The 22,789-nt window shown below is 42.2% G+C and overlaps 1 protein-coding gene across 8 annotated transcripts in view; it reads left to right on the top strand.

Annotated features, from left to right (window-relative positions):
• Nucleotides 1–22,789, top strand: part of Patj (PATJ crumbs cell polarity complex component) — a 328,062-nt gene that overhangs the window by 109,365 nt on the left and 195,908 nt on the right. For all 8 annotated transcript variants that reach the window (XM_052718902.1, XM_052718903.1, XM_052718901.1 and 5 more), the window contains exons 21-25: nucleotides 1,087–1,210; nucleotides 8,684–8,858; nucleotides 13,277–13,348; nucleotides 15,106–15,283; nucleotides 17,759–17,869. In XM_052718902.1, the coding sequence (XP_052574862.1) occupies nucleotides 1,087–1,210; nucleotides 8,684–8,858; nucleotides 13,277–13,348; nucleotides 15,106–15,283; nucleotides 17,759–17,869 (660 nt within the window). The remainder of the gene's footprint in view (nucleotides 1–1,086; nucleotides 1,211–8,683; nucleotides 8,859–13,276; nucleotides 13,349–15,105; nucleotides 15,284–17,758; nucleotides 17,870–22,789) is intronic.

The raw sequence follows: 22,789 nt of genomic DNA, 5'->3' as shown, positions 1-22,789 counted from the left end.
CCTAACATCTCTACTTGGGAGCTGTGGGGGCAGACAAATCCTGTTTCCAACCTTGCAGAGCCCTGAAATGAAATTGCACTAAGACAGATGAACAAGAGAAAAGCATGCGTGGTTACTTCACAAGTTCATATAGCATGGGAGCCCTATAAGGGAGGACTCAAAGAAGCTACGGAGTCAGTTACTCAGATATGTACTTGCCAAGAAATACTAAGTCGTGAAAGTGTAACCTAGGGTTAGGGGGAGGCTTAAGGCTTCTGATTTTATGCTTGAAGAGGAAGATGTTGCTTTCCCTTTGCCTGCAGGGAGAATGTCTTTCACAACGGGATTTTGATTCTGTCTTTCTGTAAGGAACAAGGTGATCCTTTTGTACCTGCTGTATTTCAGTTGCCTTCAGCTTAAAGTCTGTGTCTCACTACTTAACCCCCTTGAGCAGTTTAATTTAAGATAAGACTTTGGGGGAAGGCACAAGTGTTTCAGCACTCCAACAATATAACTTTAAAAACCCGTAAAAGGAGTGCCCATGAAGGGAAGACAGAAGGAAAGGGCACTGTTTGTCAGTCTGTAAGTTCTATTTTGGGCCAGTCCACATGACAGGCATCTGGTGTGTGCCTATCATCCAGCTGTTGGAAGGCTGAGAGTTCAAGGCCAGCCTGGGCCACTCAGTCAGACCCTGTCTGGAAAACAAAAAATGAGTACAACAACCAAACAAGAGAAGAGCGCTAGGGAAGCAGAGCAAAGGCTGAGAAGTAGCAGTGACATCGTGGTGTCAGAAGAACACATCTAGGGTGCTGTGCATCGCCAGTTGACTTGATTAACAACCAGGTCTTTTGTTGTGTGCTCTGGAATATGATCATTTATACCCATTTGTTCATGCTTAAAATCAAAACTCTTACTAAATATCTAGGTGTCTGTCCGGGCTCATGCAGCACTTGTTGCAACTCATGACAGAATAACCCCCTGGAGGGTGTGGTGTGTGCAGCAGCTTGCAGCCCCGGTTTTCCATGTATTCGCTGTCTGGTTTGAACAACATTATGGTGTTCTTATTGCTTCTCCTCATGCCAAATTTCTTGTTTTCTTCCTTTCAAGATGAAAGAAACATTTGGCCTTGATTCCCAGTCGCCCATACCCTCCTCTGAAGGAAATGGTCTGCACGGCAGATTTGATGACATGGAACATCTTCATTCACTAACAACCAACAGCCTGAATTTAGGTTTGTGGGCTTTGTTTCTTATACACACAAGTTAGAATATTTGCAGCCCTTGAACTTTCTTTATATACAATGTATTATACTGTCACATTTGCATTCATCATGCTGCTTTTAATTTCTTGGAATTAAAACATAATTACATTGTTTCACCCTTGCATTTTCTCCTTCCAATCCCTTCCATGTTCTCGTTATGATCTTTTGAATTTACAACTGTTTATCACTTAAATCTGATTCCGAACAATTTTAGCTGAGATTTCAATTTGATCTTTCAATTTCTGTGTACTGAGAAGGCTTCATATTCTTTGCTTCATTCTGCTTTGTATCACAGCATAGATTGGAAGTGAGACTACTTCCTTACAATGAACTACGTCTCCACTAATATATGTTAAAGTCTCTGATGCTATTAAGTGGAATTGCTAGCTCATTGGATGGAGCTGTTAAATATTAATAAAGAGATGCATATTTTAAACATTTATGAAGCATTTTCTTCACCATAAATTATAGTTGATTCTAGTACATTAGTAACTTAGGTTCCATTAAAGAGTTCTGAAAGTATTATACCTTTCTTTGACACTCCAGAATAGCAACTTTCGTATACTTTTGAAGCCTCAACTTTAAAAGATTTTTTTTTTATTCATCCAACAGTGAAATATTGGCTGTTGTTATTCTATTGAGATCATGGGTAAGACTGTTCAGTCCTCACCCTGGGACTCAGAGCTGTTCAGGATCTGTGCTATCTTTTACTGTTAGACTTTGCTTTGGGGAAAGCTCTCTGCAATGACATTTCACATGTCAGACATGGATGGGAGAGGGCTTCAGAAAGTGATGACAGTTTGGTGTGAGGTCATGAGTGTGTTCAGTGGCATCTACAGAGAGGAGCCCTGATGGCACTTAGAGAAAGCTGTGCAGTGATGATGCTGGTTAGCCCCTGTGAGTGACCAGAGCAGGCAATCACCATGGAACCCTGTGATTAGATGAGTCTGTGCAACTTTTCAGGCTCATAGCTGGGAGAAGAGAGTTTTTATTCCCTGCCCCCTCAAGCCTATAGGAAATCTACTTTGTAAAGTTCTCCCCATGTCCTTGGTTCTCTGATTAATAAGTACTTACTTGTTCACAGTGCATGACAAGAATGAGCAGACCACACTGGCCTGGTCACTGCTGCTATTTTACAGGTGTCTACTTGGAGCCATATTATCCTTGCTTGCTTGCTTGCTTGCTTACTTCCTTTCTTCCTTCCTTCTTTTCCTCCCTCCCCCTTTCTCCTCCCTCCCTGCCACCACCTCCTCCCTCCCTCCCTCCCCCCTCCCTTTCTAATTCTATCCAGTTTATTACCACTAGATCAAATCTTCCAACTATATTTCTGCATGACTGTGCTTGAAAACAAACTTTCCCAACAGGTTTTGAGTCTCTATTTCAAAAGCTCTATACCATTTAATATTATCCTTGGTTTTGATTACTATAAATTAATTATACATACTGGGGTGTATTATGATATTTTCAAACAGATGTGTAATGTATTTTGGTCATAAACACCTCCATTACTCTCTTGTCCCCCCTCACTCCTATTGATCCTCTTCCTCTTTCCAACTGTCACCTTTCTACGTTCATGACTTTTTTTCCCTAGTGACCCATTGAGATTCATTAGGGTTTCTTACAAATAATGGGTGGGCTGTTATTTATAGGAGCATGGACAACTCGTCATCGGTGGTTACATTACTGAAGAAAATGATATTTCCTCTCCTATAAACAATTAATCATCTATAGATTCTCAGAGAGGAGTTGAAGGAGTACCATTCAGCTTTGCAAGACCCTAGGTCTTTGACAATATCATTTGGGGACTGTTGTTAAAGGTAGATATCTTGAGCCTGGTGGTGGTGGTGGCGGTGGTGCACGCTTTTAATCCCAGCACTCAGAGGCAGAGCCAGACGGATCTCTGTGAGTTCAAGGCCAGCCTGGTCTACAGAGCAAGATCCAGGACAGGTACCAAAACTACACAGAGAAACCCTGTCTCAAAAAACCAAAAAAATATTATGTCTCTTGGACTTGTCCTCGCTCAGAAATGGTTCTTAAGCACATACATCTGTGACAGCATGACTAGATTGGTACTCACCATGCTGGGCTAAGAAGATAATGACATGGGCTGGTACACATCACAGCAGCATGTGTCCTGAGTTGATCCCATTCTTATTTGTATTTTTCTCTTGAGAGCTTTGCTCAGCAAACAACAGGCCCTATTTGAATACCAGGCTCCTCTGTACTAAGCTGGTAACCTGCCCGGAGCTTCTCCAAGCCCCCTCTTTCCTCAGTTGTAAAGTCACATTAGGTCTCAGGGTCTTCGAGCCCTGTTCAAATCTGTAGCTCATTGTGCACTTCATCAGGAACAGACCATCTTAGATTTATAAAGCAATTAATTTTAAAATCATTTGTTGATAACCTATGTGTAATAGGCTATTCCTGATCCTGTGGTTGGTTAATCCAAAATAGTGACTTTGGGCTTTGGATATGACTCAATGGCAGTAGAGCACATAATGGTTTTGCCACCAACGTAAACAGAAGCAACAGCAAAAACATACCAACACAATGTTGTTTCTTTAACGTATTCACATTCTCCATGGAGTGTGAAAGCAAACTTGTAAATGAGTATGATTCACAATGAAAGACAAGAAGATGAATTCCAAATAAGGAATACAATCAGTGTGCCAGTGTTCCAGGATTCCAGGAAAGAAACAGCTCTGTTTCCATCTTGCCCACTCCAGAGGGATTTCTGTCATTGTACCCATTTTCAGAATAGTCTCTTACTGTAATCTGAGTTTCTGCGGGGTGAGGCTTGTCACTGGCTCTGTTACCACAGTGTGCACAGTAGTATTTGTCACGTGAGAAGGCGCAGGCTGCTTGTGTGTAGTTGTTGAACTCATCAACTTACTTGGGTCTGTTGCTGACTTCTGCAGCCCCCTGTTCTCTCTGCTCAAGTTCTCCTTTTTTCTCCATGCTGCTCTGTTCTTGCACCTCACCAGGGATAAGGTTTGGAAATTTTTCCCCATTTCTTTTCTATAAGCATTAACTTCCAGGGGCCTTTTTAACCTCCCTGGTTTTGTGTCCATTACAGCCATTGCCTAACAATTGTATTGTCCTCTGGGACATGATTCATTTTATGGGCTCGTGGGTGCTGTGAGCACACGGTGAACAGTTCTATAAAGTGTGTGACAAACACGGTGAGAGGTGAGAAATGGGCATTTGTGCGCTGGCAAAAGGCCAGTGAGGAGGCAGTGGGCAGAGGGCCTGCGCAACAGGCATGAGAAGTGATAGCTAACCTGCATTAACTCGCACAGCGGAGCAGTGGCTGTGGGAAACTGCTCAGCAAGTGGAGCCTTTGCTGTACTTCCAGCCACTGCCTGGGTTCTGCTCCACCTCTGCTTCCCACCCATTGAGTTGAGGTGCACAGGCAATACCTGCAGCTGTCAGACAACGCTTTGACGACCACACAGAAATGAGGTCCTAGCAGTTGGCAGCGAACTGTCTGGGGACAGGAAAGGCAGCTGAGCATGGTAATTCTATTCCCCCCAATCTCTGCTGTATTGCCACTTAATTAGACCTGTTTCTAGTCTAGTTTCTGTTCCTAGACCTAGTCTCTGGACAAGATCAAAAACAAAAGGAGTGGTCGTTTACTAGACAGGTTGTTCAAGGTGAAGTGTGGGTGGTGTTCTGGTTTGCTGGTGCGTCAAGACACTGAAACACGGTAAAGACACAGATTCAAGGAAGGCACTTGGTGTAAAGTTCCTCGTGTTCTTGTAAACATGAGGACAGACTGGTCGAGAGTTTATATTGGGTCCCTAGATATGCTCCAGTGATGAGTAAACTGATGTTCGTGTGGGTGCAGGCCTCTCAATGGACCCCAGCTTCCTCAGTCTGCCCTGTTCTTCTTTTATTGAGCAAACAAGAAGGGAACACAGGTGGCACTTTGGACTCTCTTACACACTTCAGAAAACTAGAAGGGGAGGCCCCTATTTTGGATTCCAGAGCAGAGATGCAAAGCAATCCTGAGAATCTGGAATAAAGTCTCCATTAAATAGAAGAAAATCAGGAGGCTGAGGCATAGGCACAGAGGTAGATCACTTGCATAGCCTGCCTGAGGACCAGGGTGTGACAGGCAGAAACATGGAGAAGAATGAGAAACTGTTTAGACCCTATCCCTAACATCCTAGTTTGGGATGGGAGAGAGGGCTCATATCCGTTTTCTGTTGTCTCCTGGCAGTGGTGGCGCACGCCTTTAATCCCAGCACGCGGGAGGCAGAGCCAGGCAGATCTCTGTGAGTTCAAGGCCAGCCTGGTCTACAGAGCGAGATCCAGGACAGACACCAAAACTACGCAGAGAAACCCTGTCTCAAAAAACAAACAAAAATAAATTACAACGTCTTGCTTAACTTCTGAAAGAAATCTTTTAGGAAACAAATATACAAATCAAATAACTTTAACAAATTTTTTTTTATATTTATTTGTGTGTGTGCCCACTCGTGCTTGTTCACGAGGAGTCAGAGGCAGTTCTCTCCTTCTGTCATGTCACACAGGTTCTAGGGATTGAACTAGGCAACTCAGGTTGCCAGACTTGGTGGCAAGCAACATTCCACTGAGCCATGGCCCCTAATAATAATCTTGATGAAAGTCTGTATCAAATTTCATATTGTTTGGATAAATGCTGCATTATTTAGTGTTATGCAACCCTGTAAAGTAGCATTCCATCTCCTTATATATGTGTGAGCTTTCAACTAACACTTCATAATTTATAGCATTTCACATTTTCTTCAAGAATACAAATTTCAAATAAAAATGCCTTAGGGGAGATTGTTTCAGTGTATGGTTCATGGGTCCTTAAGGCTAGCCCACTGGCCTCAAGGAAGGCTCCTGGTACAGCAAGTCAGGCTCCTCCCTGGTTAGCGAAGTTCCCCACAGCTGGGCCTTGCTAGGTTTCCCATTGCCTGCTTGACTCTGCACAGAACTGTTCATAGTCAGCTCTTCCACCTTGCTGCTTTTCTGTCTGTAATTACTCTGCTTTCTGGACTGCAGCCCAGGTGGCCTCCAACTATGTAGCTAAGAATTACTGTGAACTTCTGATCCTCCTGCCTCTCCTTCCCGAGTGGTGGGATTATTGGTATGCACCCCACAGCTGGTTCATGTGGTGCTAGGGATCAAAGCCAGGGCTCCATGCTTGCCAAGCAGCCATTTCTACCAACTGAGCTACATCCCAAGCCCCATACGGAATCTGCCTGCAGCTAGAGTCCAAGCTGTTACTCTCCCCTTACCAACGTTCCTCAAGGTTATGAGTCCATCTAAATGGAAACCAAAATTACCGGTAAGAGGCTGGGGCTGGGGAGATGGTTCAGAGGGTAAAAATGCTTCCTGCACAAGTGTGAAGATCAAGGCTCTAATCTGCAGAACCTTGTGAAAGCCAGCTCGGTGTGGCAGCTTTCTTTAATTCCAGAGCTTAGGAGACAAAGACAGTGAGTCCTCAGAAGCTTTGAAGCCAGATTACTTATAGCAGTAAGCCCTAGGTTCAGAAAGAGACCTGGCCTCTGTAAGGTAGAGAGTGACCAAGAAAAACACTGCTTCAATCTCAAGCCTCCACACATGAATGTACACTACACAAATCCATGTACAAAATAAACAGTGTAGATGCTAATAAAGGAAGGACACACACACACACACACACACACACACACACACACACACACACACACGGCAGTAAGATGGTTAACTGGGTGAAAGCACTTGCCCTTGAATCCTGAAAACTTGAGTTTAATTGCCAAAACCCAAGTAGCAAAACCAGATGCACTGGCATGCCTTTCTAATCCCAGTATTCCTGTGCTGAGGTGGGAGGCAGAGAGGGGAATTGCCTGGAGGCTCATGCAGCAGCAGGACCATGGAGACCTTCCACAAAATGGAGTAGAGAACCCACTCCTGAAAGTTGTCCTCTGACTGCCACATGTTCAACATACACACACACACACACACACACACACACACACACACACTATAAAAAATTAAGAATAATAATTACGGTTGGATATATGGCTAAGTGGTTAAGAGTGCTTCCTATTCTTACAGAGGACCAGAGAGTTTGGCTCCTAGCACCCATCACAAATGGGTCACTTCTAAAACTGCCTGTAACTCTAGCTCCAGGGAATCTAATGCCATCTTCTAGCCTCTCTGGGCATACATATTCACCCACATACACATAATTAAAAAAGAAATCTTTGTTAGGCATGGTGGCACATACCTTTAACCCCAGCACTTGGGAGGCAGAGACAGACAGGTCTTTGTGAGTCTGAGGTTACCCTGGGCTATCTAGTGAGACCCTATCAAAAAAGAAAAGAAAAGAAAGAAAGAAAGAATAAGAATTAACATAAGGGACTGGGGAGATGACTCACTGGGAGAGAAAGCCAGCTTTGTAAGCATAAGAGCTTGAGTTAAAATCTCCAACATCTATATAAAAAGCTGGGCATATATGTTTGTAATCCGAGATGATATGGGCTGACCTAAGCACTCTCTGGCTGACCTACCAAATCAGGTGAGCTTCCAGTTCTATGAGAGCCCTTGTCACAAGACAGTAGGGCCGGAAGTGGTAGAGGAAGACAGCTGATGTCTTGTTCTGCCTCCCGAAGTATGTACCCATGCATGCATCTGTGCACACTTGTGTATACTCCCCCATAAGTAAATTGAAATAAGAATAAGAACATGGCTTTAAAAAGATAAACATTTAAATCAATTATGGTAATTTCTGTACTTTAGTGGCCAGGTATACATTGGGCCAGCAAAATGGCTTGGCAGTAAAAGGCACTTGCTGCAAAGCCAGACGACCTACGAAAACCAAGTCCTAAAGCTTGTCTTCTGACCTACACATGCACTGTAGCATCTGTGCACCCGGCTTGCACATACCTGCACAGACTAACAATTAGCAAACTCCTTAACCTGAATTTCCCCTTTCATAAAATATAGTTAATAATGCCTTTTCTTTCTTACAATTATCTGTAAAAATAGAACGAGTCAACAGATATAAAAAAAAATCTGGAGTTTCCGAACTAAGCTTTTCAAATTGTAAGAATTCTTACTTAGTTGCTATTCCATGGGGCCATTTTGTTTAAATGAATAAATGCCAGAGTACTCATGATCAGGGTGAGAATGGAAAACTTTGAAGTATGATTAGAAAACATAAGGGGGGTCATCTGATAAAGTAACGATATTGATAAAGTGCCTAGTTTTGTTCATTGTTTGTTTGCTGTGAGGACACACTGGAAATGTAACTTCCTCTGTGCAGCCCCATCCCCTTCCTGTTTCATGCTCTCCGCCATCCCGCCTTAAGGCTTTCACCTCTGTACTTTAATTTCATCCATCTGCTAGCTGGAAGAGCCATACCTATAGTGGGCATCCGTAACGATTTGTTGAATCACTGGGTCTTTATTTCCTGTCATCTGGTTTCCTCAGGCACGATGATTCCAAATGATGTCCACAGTCCTGGCATGCTCGTCGATCTTCCAGCTGTGGCCCAAAGAAGAGAGCAAGAAGATCTGCCTTTGTACCGACTCCCCAGTGCCCGGGTTGTCTCCAAGTCTTCGTCACACGTGGTCACAGTGTCTTCAAGATATGGAAATGCTGCATGGTACAGTGTCCTCCTCTTTCTTCTTCCTTTGAAAACTGTTGTTGAGTTACACAGAGCAGTGTGTCTACCATTTATTATCATTAAATTGTCACATAAAGGAATATGTTTCATCGTGGCGTTTATTTACATATGTGACTTTCTCCTTTATTCTCATTTCCCACCCGCAGACCCTCCCCTGTGTTCCCTTTCCCCTATAGCTGGTTCCTGGTTTGACTTTTGTTTCTGAACAATGTGAAATTTTAGTGTAACATTTAGAAAATATAGAAGGATATTATAACTAAATCTGTATTAGACAATTACTATTAAAAATTTACATAGTACATGAAATTAGATCACAAATAGAATTTTATATTTTTATTCACAAAATGGATTGCATACAGAATTTGATTAGAGAATGGGATATTAATTTACAGTTTCTATTAACAGGCCAGCAAGTGGGCTCGAGGACAAAAGGATGTGTAGACTCAAGCATCAGAGAATCTGTAGGGAGGAATGACTAATGACAGTATATGAGCCTCATGGTTCTGGAGTAGGAAGCTAGATAATGGGACATTAATTCTTTGACAAGATAAAGGCCTGTCTTTATAACAAGTTGGCAGGAAAGTTATCAGGTTATTTGCGGACATGTTGAGGATTGAAATACCCTTAAATTCACAAAGCGAATGGAATCCATTGAATATATCAGTTTGGGATTAATGTGTATTCTGACGTGTCATTGAGAACATGGTCAAGTATAGATGAAGCTTTGAAGGATCTCCCAGGGAAACTCAAGCAGTGAGAAGAATGTGAGCTTTCAAAGTCCTGCCACACAGGGTGCTCTCAGCTTGACTGGAGAGAGGAAGGAGAGGTGGGGGCAGAAAGAAGAGGTGTAAGGAAGTTGATGAATTGCAAACCAGGGGGAGAGCTACAGAGATGCCAAAGATAAGATGCCAAAGAGCAACATTTTCATGGGGCTTCTTAAGCACAGAGCTGCCTTGTTTGTCTGTGTTTTGTTGGTGTTGTTTTGGTGCTGGGTGCCAATCAAACAGTGAGTTGAGAATGGAACAGAAAGTTCAGAAGTTGGACAGGGTAGGCACAGGGTAATGTTGAGAATCCTAGACATGCAAAGAGGCTAGTACAATGCATATTGCCCAGATAATTCAAGGCGAGGAGGGTACACACACCCCATTTTACTAATATTTTCTTACATATAAATGCAGGTGCCGGGCAGCGTGCAGAGGGAAGCACAGGGACAAGTCAGCAATAGCATCCTTTCCCAGAGTGAAAGGGTTGAGGTCATACTTTATGACTTTTATGCGGTCTAATCACGTGTCAGTGAAGCACCTTTGGTTGTTTCAGCTGGCCTTGTACTTAGTGTTAATAGTTGAATCTGATAGAAGTGGAGTGTTTTCTCTGCACGAGAATTTGTTAACTGAAGAATTGGAAGAGATCTAATCACAGGTTGAGCCCATTTCTTTTGCACAGAGAGGAGTGGACATGGATGTGCATTGCTTAATTGTCCCAGCCTCACAGGGAAGAAGCACTCTGCTGCTACCCATGGCTTTCCCTCCTCAAGGAGGGAAAAGAGACAGAGAGACACAGAGGCAAAGGCAGGCACAGGTGTTTAGGCTCCAAACTAACCTTTACCTCAGGAGATCATTCCTGTATTTCAGTGTTGGCTTTGGGTTTGCAGTCAGAGATTTAAGAAGTGTTTAAACTTCAGCAGATTTCAGAGGAGTTCCTGTGAACTGTACTTGCTCTCCTTTCCTAATCCCAAAAGGCAAGACTTAGGCATGAGGCTCACAGGTAACTATTTACTCCACTGGGGAGCCTTCCTGAATAATACACAGGTTCTTTGTCAGAAAGGTAGTCTTCATACTAACTGGCATTTTATTTTCTATTTTTTAATTTTTATTTTATTTATTTATTTATTTATTGGTTTTTTGAGACAGGGTTTCTCTGTTTAGCTTTGGCACCTTTCCTGGAACTCACTCTGTAGCCCAGGTTGGCCCCGAACTCACAGAGATCCACCTGGCTCTGCCTCCCGAGTGCTGGGGTTAAAGGCATGCACCACCACTGCCCGGCACTAAATGGCATTTTAAAGTTTCTTATTATTAACTTTGAGTACAACTCTGCAGAGGTCTGTCTGTGCTCACATGTGCTGAAGATAAGCACATGGTAGCTAGTTATAGAGTTAGCCTAAGTGTCCAACAGGAGAGGAACTGGTAAGGAAAATGTGACACAAACACACAAGGGATTTTGTTTAGCTATAAAGAATAGAACAATAGATGCACTAAAGATTATTGTGCAAAGTGGAATGAGCTGGACCCAGAAAGATGAGTATTGCGTGTTTTCTCCCTCACGTGGAGCTTAGGTGTAGATTGATGTTTGTCTACATTTGATGGTGTGCATGTGACACACACACACATACACACACACACACACACACACACACACACATACACAGAGAGAGCGAGAGAGAGCGAGAGAGAGCGAGAGAGAGAGAGAGAGAGAGAGAGAGAGAGAGAGAGAGAGAGAGAGAGAGCGCAGACTGTGAAGGGAGGTAGAGGTCCAAAGTGAGGGGAAGGGCCACGGAACAGGTAAGAGTGTAAGTGAGGTGACGGCAGGTGGAGGACCTGTTCTGTGTATGTAGGACCACTAAGAGGGGCCTAGGGAGCATGACAGGGAGGTAAATAAGAGCAAAGTGACTGTGAAGTCCATTACTGTGTGTGGTAACTAGAAAATACTAATGAAAACAATCAGAAAATATTAAAATTTCCTTAATGTTTTAAGTTTTTTATTTATTTACAATGTTTTAAGCAAATTTACATCTCAATATGTACAATAAAAGTATTTGATTTGCTCTATTGGATTCTAATTCAGATTAAATGGTGTATACATTCACGGTAAAGTGACTTTATTTGTTCAATTGTACACCCCTTCTGACCTTCTGAAACTTATCCAATATGCATAACGTTCATAAGTTTCAGTCTTCCTTTTCTTTTCTTTCTTTCTTTTTTTTGTTTTTTTTTTTTTTTTGTTTTTCGAGACAGGGTTTCCCTGTGTAGTTTTGGTGCCTGTCCTGGACCTCACTCTGTAGAGCAGGCTGGCCTCGAACTCACAGAGATCCACCTGGCTCTGCCTCCCAAGTGCTGGGATGAAGGGCATGCACCACCACTGCCCGGCATCAGACTTTATTTTCTATGAAATAATCTGATGACAGTGTATGTATCCCAACTCCTTGAAGAATGATAATAGGCAATGAAAATGTAGTGAGCCTCTTCCAGTAGAAGAATCCCTGCATTACATCCTAATCAAAGAAAACCAATTTTTTTACGTGCTAGACAGTGTCTTGCCTCCTCCCTTCTGTGAAGTTCTGAGAACTAGATGTGTCATAGTTAACCTCACCTGTCAACTTGTCACAAACCTAGAATAATCAAAGAGGACATTCCGTGGGGCATTTTCTTGATTGATAGTTGTAGTCGAAGGGCTCAGACCCCTTTTGATTTGGCTGTATAAGAAAAGTAGTGGATCCTAAGCTGTGGAACACTCTACTCAGCATCATTTTTGGGGGTCTCTGCTTCAGTTCCTGACTTTGCTTCTCTAGATGATGAGACTATAAGCTATAAAATAAAAAAGACCTTTTCTCCCCAAATTGCTTCTGGGCATGGTGAGGAATATAATTCCTATATTGACAATGTAAATGGGCCATGGAAACCATTTACACTGTCATTAGGATTTCATCCCTTAACTGAAAAAATCCAAAATCAAAGCAAACTTTCACAAATACCAAGGATTGCTTTTTTTCCTAAAACTAAGAATTTTTCAAACCTGCTTGCTCTAGTGTGCTTTCTGTTGCTGTGATAAGCACCATGTCCAGTAGCAATCACATTGCTGCACTAACTAGTTACTCTGTAATTCAGCCTTTCTTTTTATCCAGGTCAGCAAGTTGACCTAACTTGAGAGGTCAGAATAAACAGTGAGTTCTGGACTGTTCATCTAGCTGGTCAGTCAGTACAACGTTTAAGAAGCATTTTAGGCCAGGCGTAGTCACTCACATCTGTAATCCTAGTACTAGGGAGTTGAGGCAGGAGGATCGGTGCATCTTCCATGCCAGCCTGGTTACAGAGTGAGACTCTTTATAGAACTACAGAAAAATGTTATATATTGATGATACTGCAAATGTGAAATTGTACAAACTAAAGGCAACGAGTCTCATGTTTTACCAGGTTTTCATCATTCTGTGATGTTTTGGAGCTATGTGGGGGGTTGCTTTGTTGACTATCAAAGCAGTGAATGTTTGCTTTGTCTATTTACTGATGTGAATACTTTAAAAGGTTAAAAATTAATTATTTACCCATAGATCATGCAATTTTGAAACTTCCAAAAACTTTTAAGAATAAGAATGTGTCTTATAAGTTTTGTGTTTCTCCTTACAGGGAGTTACCAGAGAGAGAGGAAGGTGAAGGAGAGGAAACGCCCAACTTCAGCCACTGGGGTCCACCAAGAATGTGAGTGTGTGCCATTACCGTCCTCAGTACAAGCACACCCTTGTGCCTTGCTTCAGCCTCTTTAGTCTACTACCTAGTCTTGTGTCAACTTTACCTAAGCTGGGGTCATCTGAAAGGAGGGAACCTCAATTGAAAAATTGCCTCCGTAAGATCTGACTGTAGGGTATTTTCTTAATTAGTGATTGTTGGGGGGGGGGGGAGCAGCCCATTGTGGGTGGGGTTATCCCTGGGCTGGTAGTCCTGGGTGCTATAAGAAAACAGGCTGAGCAAACCAGTAAGCAGCATTCCTCCATGGCTTCTGCATCCACTCCTGTCTCTGGGTTCCTGTCCTGACTTCCTTCAGTGGTGAACAGTAATATGGAAGTTTAAGCCAAATAAATCCTTTCCTCCCCAACTTGTTTTTTCTATTTTCATAGCAATAGGAACCCTGACTAAGACACTTAGTCACACTGTAATTGATACTTAAAATAAGTAATATCCTTTGTGCTAAATTTTAGTCCCCTTTTTTCTTCTCTAAAGACTCTTAGCCAGTATTAATAAACTCTTTGATGCTGTCTCAGAAAGCAACTTGCAAATGTCCCTCTGAGAGTAGCCACTGATGGACATCATGCTGTATCATGTGTCAGTTACAAGTGAGGTGGTGCTGCCTTGAGTGCTCTGAAGCTTCAGGTCTAGAAACAGTAGTTGAGGATCCTCTCACCTGCTAGCTTCTCTCGCTCCTCTCTCCTGCTGTAGAGTATGCATTTGTGTTTGGTTTGGGCTCACAGAATGAACTCATCTTCTCTTGCATGTGGTTGCACGTAGACGTATTTGTCAGACCACCAGCGTTTTATAGTTACTAAAGCCCTTCAGTAGCTTCTCTCTCTGTTTTTCTGCTGTGTTAATTCCACATCCCCCAGCCTATCATCTTACAGTTCCAAGTTCTGTCTTAAAAGATTCTGAAGACATATTTTCTGAGTCATTTTTAAAGTGAATTGACTACTAGTCATGCTTTTATAGTTAAAGCAAAATTTATATAGGACATACTCCTTTTTAAAGTGTCATTGGATTTAAAAAAAAAGTATTTGTTTGGGTATATGTGTGGGTGTATAAGTGATATGATGGCACTTGCCTACAGCGCTTGGGAACCTGAAACAAGAGTACCAAGTCAAGGTCAGCCTAGCTATATAGGGACACCCTATATCAAATAACAGAAGCAAACAAACAAAAACAGTGATGTAGAAGGAGAAAGCAAGAAGCCCTGCTAGCCTTCAGAGCAGATAAAAGTTGCCCTTCTACAGAGATCCTCACGCTTAAACCTTCCCTCTGGGAAAAGCAGTGGGTTGTGCGCCACTCACAGTAAGTTTATTTTACTCTGCAAAGCTGAGGCTTTATTAAAATGAATAAGTGCTTGCTTTAGTCTTCACCCCTTTGTTATTTGCTCAGAGTCTCTCTGCTACCATTGTGCATATGAGTGAAGTGACTGATGGTACAGTGATAGGAGAGAGGCATGTCAAGCCTTAGCTAGCTCATCTCTGAATTCAAAGAGTTCTTAGTTGAGAGATCTAGCTTGTCAAAATTTAAACTTTTACATGTCATACATTTTGAGTGTCTCATAATTTTTGAGCTAGCATCATTCATATAAAATCTATAAAGTACATTAGGAAATTTTAATAAAACATGAGCCACAGGCTATGCAGCAGATGGAACACTTACAATGACAATATAGCAAGTGAAATTACCTTATTCCTGAGTGTGGTTTCTTTGTCCCTTTACAGTGTGGAGATTCTTAGAGAACCTGGCGTGTCTCTTGGCATCAGCATTGTTGGTGGACAAACAGTTATAAAACGCCTAAAGAATGGAGAGGAGCTCAAGGGTATATTCATCAAACAAGTGTTAGAAGATAGTCCTGCAGGCAAAACCAATGCTCTTAAAACTGGGGATAAAATACTTGAGGTAAGTGAAGTTGAAAGCATGTTTTACTTGAAACGTTTGAATCAGTAAAAGAATCACTTTGGCAAACCTCATGTTTAATATAATTGGATAGAATTGGTAGCGTCCATTTGTGACACCTTAGTTTGTATACCATAAGCATACTATATGAACTTCTTTAGCTTGTGAGGGGAGAGCAAGTCAAATACTAAAGGCTGACTGAAGGATTTCGCATAATGTTGCATGTAGACCAGGTGGACACTTGCTTCCCAGAATTTTTAGCAAGTTCTAGGTTTTGTGCTTGTATCTTGTCTACAGAAAGAAGTTAACCCTGGAAGGGGATGGATCCATGTTCATAATGTGTTCAGTTTTATGAGAACAAATCTTATTTATTTTAAAGATTTGCTCATTATTTATTATTTTTATGTGTATGTCATTGCTGCATGAATTTATGTCTATCTTGTGCATACAGGAGACTGCAGAGGACAGAAAAAGGCTTTAGATACTCTGGAACCTGGAGTTAGAGGTCGTTGCTAGCTGCCATGTAGGTGCTTGGAACTGAACCCAGGTCCTCTGAAGGAGCAGCAAATGCTCTTAACTTCTAAGACATCTCTCTAGTCTTGGGACATAAATTTTAAATGGACATGAAAACACTAAAAATGCTCTGAGATCTGAATGGATATGTGCATTTGGCTTGTTGGATGATACCAGAATAGATACCTCTAGTTCCATGTAGCCCACGTTGGCCTTGAACCAATTTGTTTGTAGCTGAGGCTGGCCTTAAACTCCCAATCTTCTCATCTTCACCTCCTGCCAAAATTACAAGTGCGTATCACTAAACCAAGTGCATAATTACCAAATGCAAACAAGTCTTTATTTCTCTGGAATAATGTGTAAATGCTACTTGCTAGTCTTTATGCTAATCCATTTGTAAATTTGAATAGTGCTATCAAACTATTTTCAGGAGTGACTGAGCTATTTTATTTCCCTACAAGCCATGAGTAAATGATACAGTTTGTCCACATTCTCAATCTGGTGATGGTATTACCAGTTTGGCATTCTAATAGGTATACAGTAATACTTCACTGTGGTTTCAGTTTGCAGTTCTGTCCTGGCTTAGTGATGTGTGTTCTCATGTGCTTATCCTCTCCAGTGAAGCCTCTTAGCATGCCTTCTACTTGCTTTCTGGTGGTCTGTTGCTTTATCTTCTATAAATTAGGAATTGGAGGATTGGAGAGATGTCTCAGAAGTAAGATGTCTCAGTAGAGCCCGACTTCTGTTCCACAGGACCTGATATGTTCCCAGTACCCTCATCAGGCTGCCCACACTAGGGCTTATGGCTGTAGCTGCAGGGGGTCTGATGCCTTCCTCTGGTCCCTGAGAGTACCAGCACATATGTGTGCATATACACATAAATAGATCAAATCTTTAAGTTTTTTTCACCTTATCTGCTAGTTTTTTCCAAGCTCCCAATGGCACTCAGAGGTTACATTTTACTATGCATTGTGCCAACTGTAATGAATCATTTGCTCTTTTCCTGTGATTGCTGCTATAAAGTTTTTATTTGGTTTGTTTTTACGTAAGCCAGTGATGAATTCTGTCTGTATGTTGTAAACAGATTTCTTTAAGCAATTACATGAAAGATTTAGATACATAAAAAGAACTTCTTTAAGAAGTTAGGGTTTATTTCTCAGAAGTAGGTCTTCATCCATGTAGCCACTTGAGTTCCTGCTTTCTAATTCTAAAGCCAAAAAGAACCAGGATTTGGTGTCGCAGTGTGTCAGAGTTCCATTTGTCCCTAGCTCCACCATCAACCATTCCCATCTCGAACTATGGGGTCTGTCAGGAGAACACTTGAATTCATCCTTCAGTCCTGCTACTCATGCCCTTAAAACAATACACTCCCCACCCTACTGACTAAAACCCACCCCAACAATTAAGGCATTGCTCTGTTTGGGTTTGAAACCCTGGGTCTGTGCTCTTTGAGAGCTGTGGGCATGCTATTAAGTTAGGCTCTCTGAGTTTCCATAGTAAGCAGATAGAAACACTTTTAGTAAAAGAACCTGTGTGTGTTTGGATGCTCTTTTTGTTAACACAAATTGAGAACTATTCAGTTTCTGGATTGTAATAATAGTTTACAGAGAGACAGTAAAAGTTCAGAAGGTTCCTCACTCCCACTCAGAATCAGGCTTCTGTTACATACTGCCCTGTGCTATTGCAGAGACATCATTGGAATGGAACCTTACCAGCTCCCAGGTTAGGGTCAGTATGTGAAAGTGAGACTGTTGTTATACTGGAACTGTCCTCTTTGCCCCAGGGGGAGACATTATTTTCCTTGATCAGAGTGGGAAACAGTAGAGCATTCCATGTGTGGTTGGTCCCATTTCCTGACTGTGGTCTCACTCATTAGTTTCTGGCTTTTCTCACACACAGGATGATACACACGAATCTGAGCTAACCTGTGCCTTTCTAATCAGAATGCCGTCTTCTGTGTTTTAGGTATCCGGCATAGACCTGCAGAATGCCTCCCATGCAGAAGCCGTGGAGGCCATCAAGAACGCAGGAAACCCTGTGGTGTTCGTGGTACAGAGCCTGTCATCCACCCCAAGGGTCAGTTCTGCTTCCTATTTCAGCACAATTACTCTGCTAACCTTTGTCTCCCAGTATTTCCACCTTTTCACTCTTCCTTGGTTTTACTGGTAGAAAAACTCAATACAGATTTAGTTTTTTCCTTCAGTTTCATTTTTTAGGCCCAGTTTTGATCTGCTGGCCAACATTGCGTACATTAGTTCAAATAGGCCTGAGAATCACGCAGTCCTGACTCTGTTCCCTCCTGGCCTGCTTGCCAGCTCTGCCATCACAGCAACACACTACTGCACTTTTCTTAGTTATTTTGAAGTTAAGAAGGGTCAGGTATAAAGCCCTGTAGAGGGCCATCAGGGGTTTGCATGTTTGAATCGTGTAAATACGGAAACGTTGTCAGTGCTGTGTGGTGTGGTAACTGCTCATTCCGTGGAACTGGAACTCTGACACCAAGGTGTCAGTGGCAGCTTGTAGATTTATCCATAACAAATCCTAGAAATGGAAGCAATATGTACTTCTGAACAGTTGAAAAGCTATATAATTAACAGTATTTCCTGTGTCTCAGTACTGTAATGTAGTCCTTCAGGGAATACAGATGATAATACTTGTGTGGAAAACAGGACAAGTGGATCACCAGGTGTCCCAGCACCCCAGCTTTGATGGGGTGCTTTGCATGCAGGAGAGCAGTTGCTGCATAGTGGCGGCCACCATGTTCACAGTGGGCAGCTCTGTTGTTGGGATGCACCACCACTGTGTCTTCCATCCTCACCCCAGCAAGACTAACTGAGAAAGTGAACTGTATACAATCCTCGCATTTTCATATGACTTGAGATTCAATTTGGCTTTTTGGAGTCCAGTTTTTAACCTATGTTTTATAATCTTGAGAATGTCGTTGTGACTATGCTTTTATTCCTAAAACTGTGTTCAATGGGAAATTTAGTCAGATAATTCTTTGCCAAATGGTACTTCCAAAGAAACAATTGTGAGTGAAAATGAGTCATCCAGGATATACATTATGTGGCCAACCTTAAGTGCCCTGCTGAAAAATATTTAGAACATTTGAATATGTTATAGACTCAACTAAAAATAATCAGGCCTCTAGCAGCTTTTTCTAGTGAGCTGAGATAGGAGGTTTTTCATGGATGACGTAAACTCGGCTATAAAAACAGGAGCATCTCCTCCACATCCTCTCATGCCCATGCCACTTGGTCCAGGAAGCGGAGCAGGCTGCCACACTGTAGCCTCTGGCCTCCAGCCTTGAGTGGAGGCTAACTGATGGTGTTAGTCACTAGATTGACTTCCTCTGCTTTTAACCTGGGTCAGCACAGAGTAATTCCTGAGCCAATGGCACAAACCAAGTTTCATGCCTTTGCTAAAGGGTTTGGCTTGAGTGTTGGCACAAGTCCTCAGGCATAGGGTGGCAGATGCAGATACTACCTCACGGTTTCATTGCTTTCTCTAGTTTGCAGAACTAACCATAGAACTCTGGGGCTTCACGCATGGTGGCACTGTACTCCTAGCTACACTCCTCCCCAGCCTTCCAAAGTTTGTGAAATTAGTCCCCAGTGCTAGGGATCAGCCCAGAGTCTCTCACATGCTAGGCACACACACGTCCCCGACCTTCCACCTTCAGCCCCTAATTTTTATTTGAGACCAAGTTTTACTGAATTGTCCAGGCTAGTCTCAAACTCCTGATCCTCCCGCCTCCCACATAGCTAGGACTACAAGTGTGGCCCACCTTGCCCAGCTATCTTAAACATTTTGACCAGTTCACACTAAATTTTGAACTTTCTTCAAAACTCTAAAAGATTTCCAAATGCTGTGCCACTCAAAGGACTAATTTGTAAGTGTTTTTGTGCTGAAACACTTCCCAATACTGTCAGCCACACAGTGGTTCATGTGCTACATAAACACCAGCATGAACACATCCCTTTCTATGAACCTTTGAATCCCAGCTCTGTGTACAGCACTTACTTCACCTAGCAACTGTTCATTTGCTATCAGAGTCTATGCTTCATACTGCATTTCTCTTTGGAAAGTTTCTATGCCGAGGTAATTTTTTCCATATAATAATGTAAGTACTTTTGATAGTAGCATTGTGTGTATTTTTTCATATCCCCACCCCACCCCCACTTCCTACAACAAAAAACCTTTTGAAATTGTAGCCATCTCCTCAGCCATCCCTTAAGTATCATTAAGAATTAAAATTGAAATTGAACTTAATCTCTAAGCACTTAGTGAGTATGGCTACGTACCAGACCATCTAATTTCCCCAGAAGCAGTGTGATGTGCTGTTTTCTTCCAGCGCCCTGGCTGTGCTTCCTTATCATGTGGCTTTAGAACGGTACCTTTCATTTGGTATATGCACATTTTCCGTGTTAACCGTATAAATTCATTTTCCACTGTTAGGTGAAATGCATGGTCTTCTATTTTCCTGTAGGAGGTAGTGCTTTTGGTGAGCATTTTCTCTTCTGAGTTTGCCAGTGATTAGCATACGCAGTACCATGTCTCCACTATTCAGAATGTAGACATCATGAGAGGCAGCTGGCACCGCTCAGGTCACAGCTTCTGCATGCCTTTTCTCTCTGCCTGCTTTTGTCATGGGCAGAAGTAGACCCCAATTGCTCTGTTTCTGGATCCTGGCAAGACTCACCTGCCCAGAGCCTGTGACCTTGTACTCCAGCAGATTGTTAGTGTATGTGAGGAAGACAGAGGCACAGAGCACAATGCTCCTGCGGAAGCTCTGGCTGGACGTTAAGACGTTATCGCTGGAGCTGGAGAGAGGCCGGGAGCACTTGCTGCTCTTGCAGAGGACCTAGGTTTGGTTCCTAGTTCCCATGGTGGGCAGCTCACAACTGCCTGGAACACCCTCTTCTAGCCTTTGAGGGGACAGACACGCACACACATATACATGGTGACACAGACACGTGGACACAAGTGCACATGGACACGAATGCACACATACACATATGAATAAAAGTAGGTCTTTTGAAGAACTTAGTACAGTTGCTTTTATTGAGGTGAAACATTTCTAAGACCTTACTAATTCTTAACTTGTTATAGTAAAAGTGAATAGAATTTCATTTTAAATTGCATTTAGATCAAAGTGGTTTAATTTTTGTTTTGTTTTTAATATTCTCTAGACAGGCAGTTCCTTTAATTTTCTGAAAAAGGGCTTTTTTTCCCTACTTTCATGTCAGCCACTAGGTTTTATGCGGAAAATTATTTCTGTTGGCAATTTGAAGTGTCTCCAGACATTACTAATGGAGAGGAGCATAGCTTAGGAGTAGAGTGTCTAACTTGGCTCTGGATTCAATCTCTAGGACTAGGAAAAAATCACTAAAATTACTATATTTTCCTAAGGTGTCTCGTAGATAGCATTCCAAAGAGACATTATTTGGGAAGTAGCAGCCACATGCCAGAGACAGCTGCTGCAGAGGGAGAGCCAGCAGGACAAGCCAGCTCCTAGGTTTGCCTTTAGCTGAGCATGGTAGTTCGCCAACACACTGGAGGCCAGCTTGGGCTACACAGAGTTCTAAGTAGCCCTGGAGTAATGAGTGAGGTCCAGTCTCAAAAAAAAAAAAAAAAAAAAACCAAACAAACAAAATAAGAAAGCTATGCTATCAGCATCAGTAAGAATTAAAATTGTTTTTATAAAATTGATCTTCATGGGCTAGAGAGATGGCTCAGTGGTTAAGAAACTGGGTACTCTTGCATAGGACCTGGGTACAATTCCCAGTGTCCATACAGTGGTAATTCCTGTATGCCTGCTGCCTGTAATTCCTTTTCCAGAGGATCTGGTGCCCTCTTCTGACCTCCATGGAGACCAGGCACACATATAGCAAACAGACATACATGCAGGCAAAAACATTCATACAATAAAAAATAGAATAAATATATAAAATTTAAAAAAAAACCTTAAACTTCATTCATTTATAAATACTTACTGAATGCAACTATGTATCAGACCCCATATGCCCACTACAGAAATTACAAAAAATATCATCCAATTCCTTCTCTCATTGGATAGTAGGAATAAATTTGTAATTTATCCTTCTGGTAACAGTGATAGTTAGATATTATCAATCCATGATATCTGCTAAATAACATATTTCTGCTGGGAGTTCCGAAGTCAAATAAATGAGGATGCCTATATTCTAGCATCTCACTTAAGTCACCACTGAAATTTCCTTTACAGATGAGATGTTTAAATGACAGTGGTCTAACTTTGTAGTTTTCTCTATCTTCACCTTACACACAAATCTTTAATGTATTTGTTCTGGTGACATGATTTTATAATGCATATTTTCCCCACTTTACCTACTTTTACTGATTGCCTTGAATTGAACTTCTCATATATTTACCTTGAGATGAAGTCACTAGGTTCATTAAGTCTTTACTGTTTAAAAACACAGAAACAAAGGCTGGAGATTGCTCAGTGCCAAGCATGGCATGAGCCACGGCACTGATTAATAAACAGACAAAAAGGAATGTATCAAAGCCCAGTGCATGGCCCCCACCGCCACAGCCCTCACCTGTTATCCTCAACTGAGAAGATGATGTACACAGCAAATTCTAGACCAACCTGAGCTGCACAGAGAGAAAAGTCACCTGTACCACACTAATCAGGAAGGTGGGAAGAGAAGGGGACATCCCCCCCCCCCCCCCCCACACACACACACACACACACACTCTGTATGTAGCCCTGGTTGGCCTGGAACTTACTCAAATAGATCCTTATGCCTCCGCCTTTGGAGTGCTGGATTAAAGTCATTCACACTTTTTGTTTTCTTTTAAAACATTGTGTCTCCCAAGCTAGCCTTGAACTCACTGTGTCGTTCACAGCCTCACAAGTGCTAGGATTATGGGTGTGCACCATCACACCAAGTTTAGAAAAAGACATTTGAGCTTGCTCATCCTTCCTTCTTCCCCCCTTTCTTTGGTGGT

The sequence above is a fragment of the Peromyscus californicus genome, unplaced genomic scaffold, assembly GCF_007827085.1.
Source record: "Peromyscus californicus insignis strain IS unplaced genomic scaffold, ASM782708v3 Scaffold_5__1_contigs__length_169319896, whole genome shotgun sequence".
Classification (NCBI taxonomy): domain Eukaryota; kingdom Metazoa; phylum Chordata; class Mammalia; order Rodentia; family Cricetidae; genus Peromyscus; species Peromyscus californicus.
This window is presented reverse-complemented; position numbering and strand designations above follow the sequence as displayed.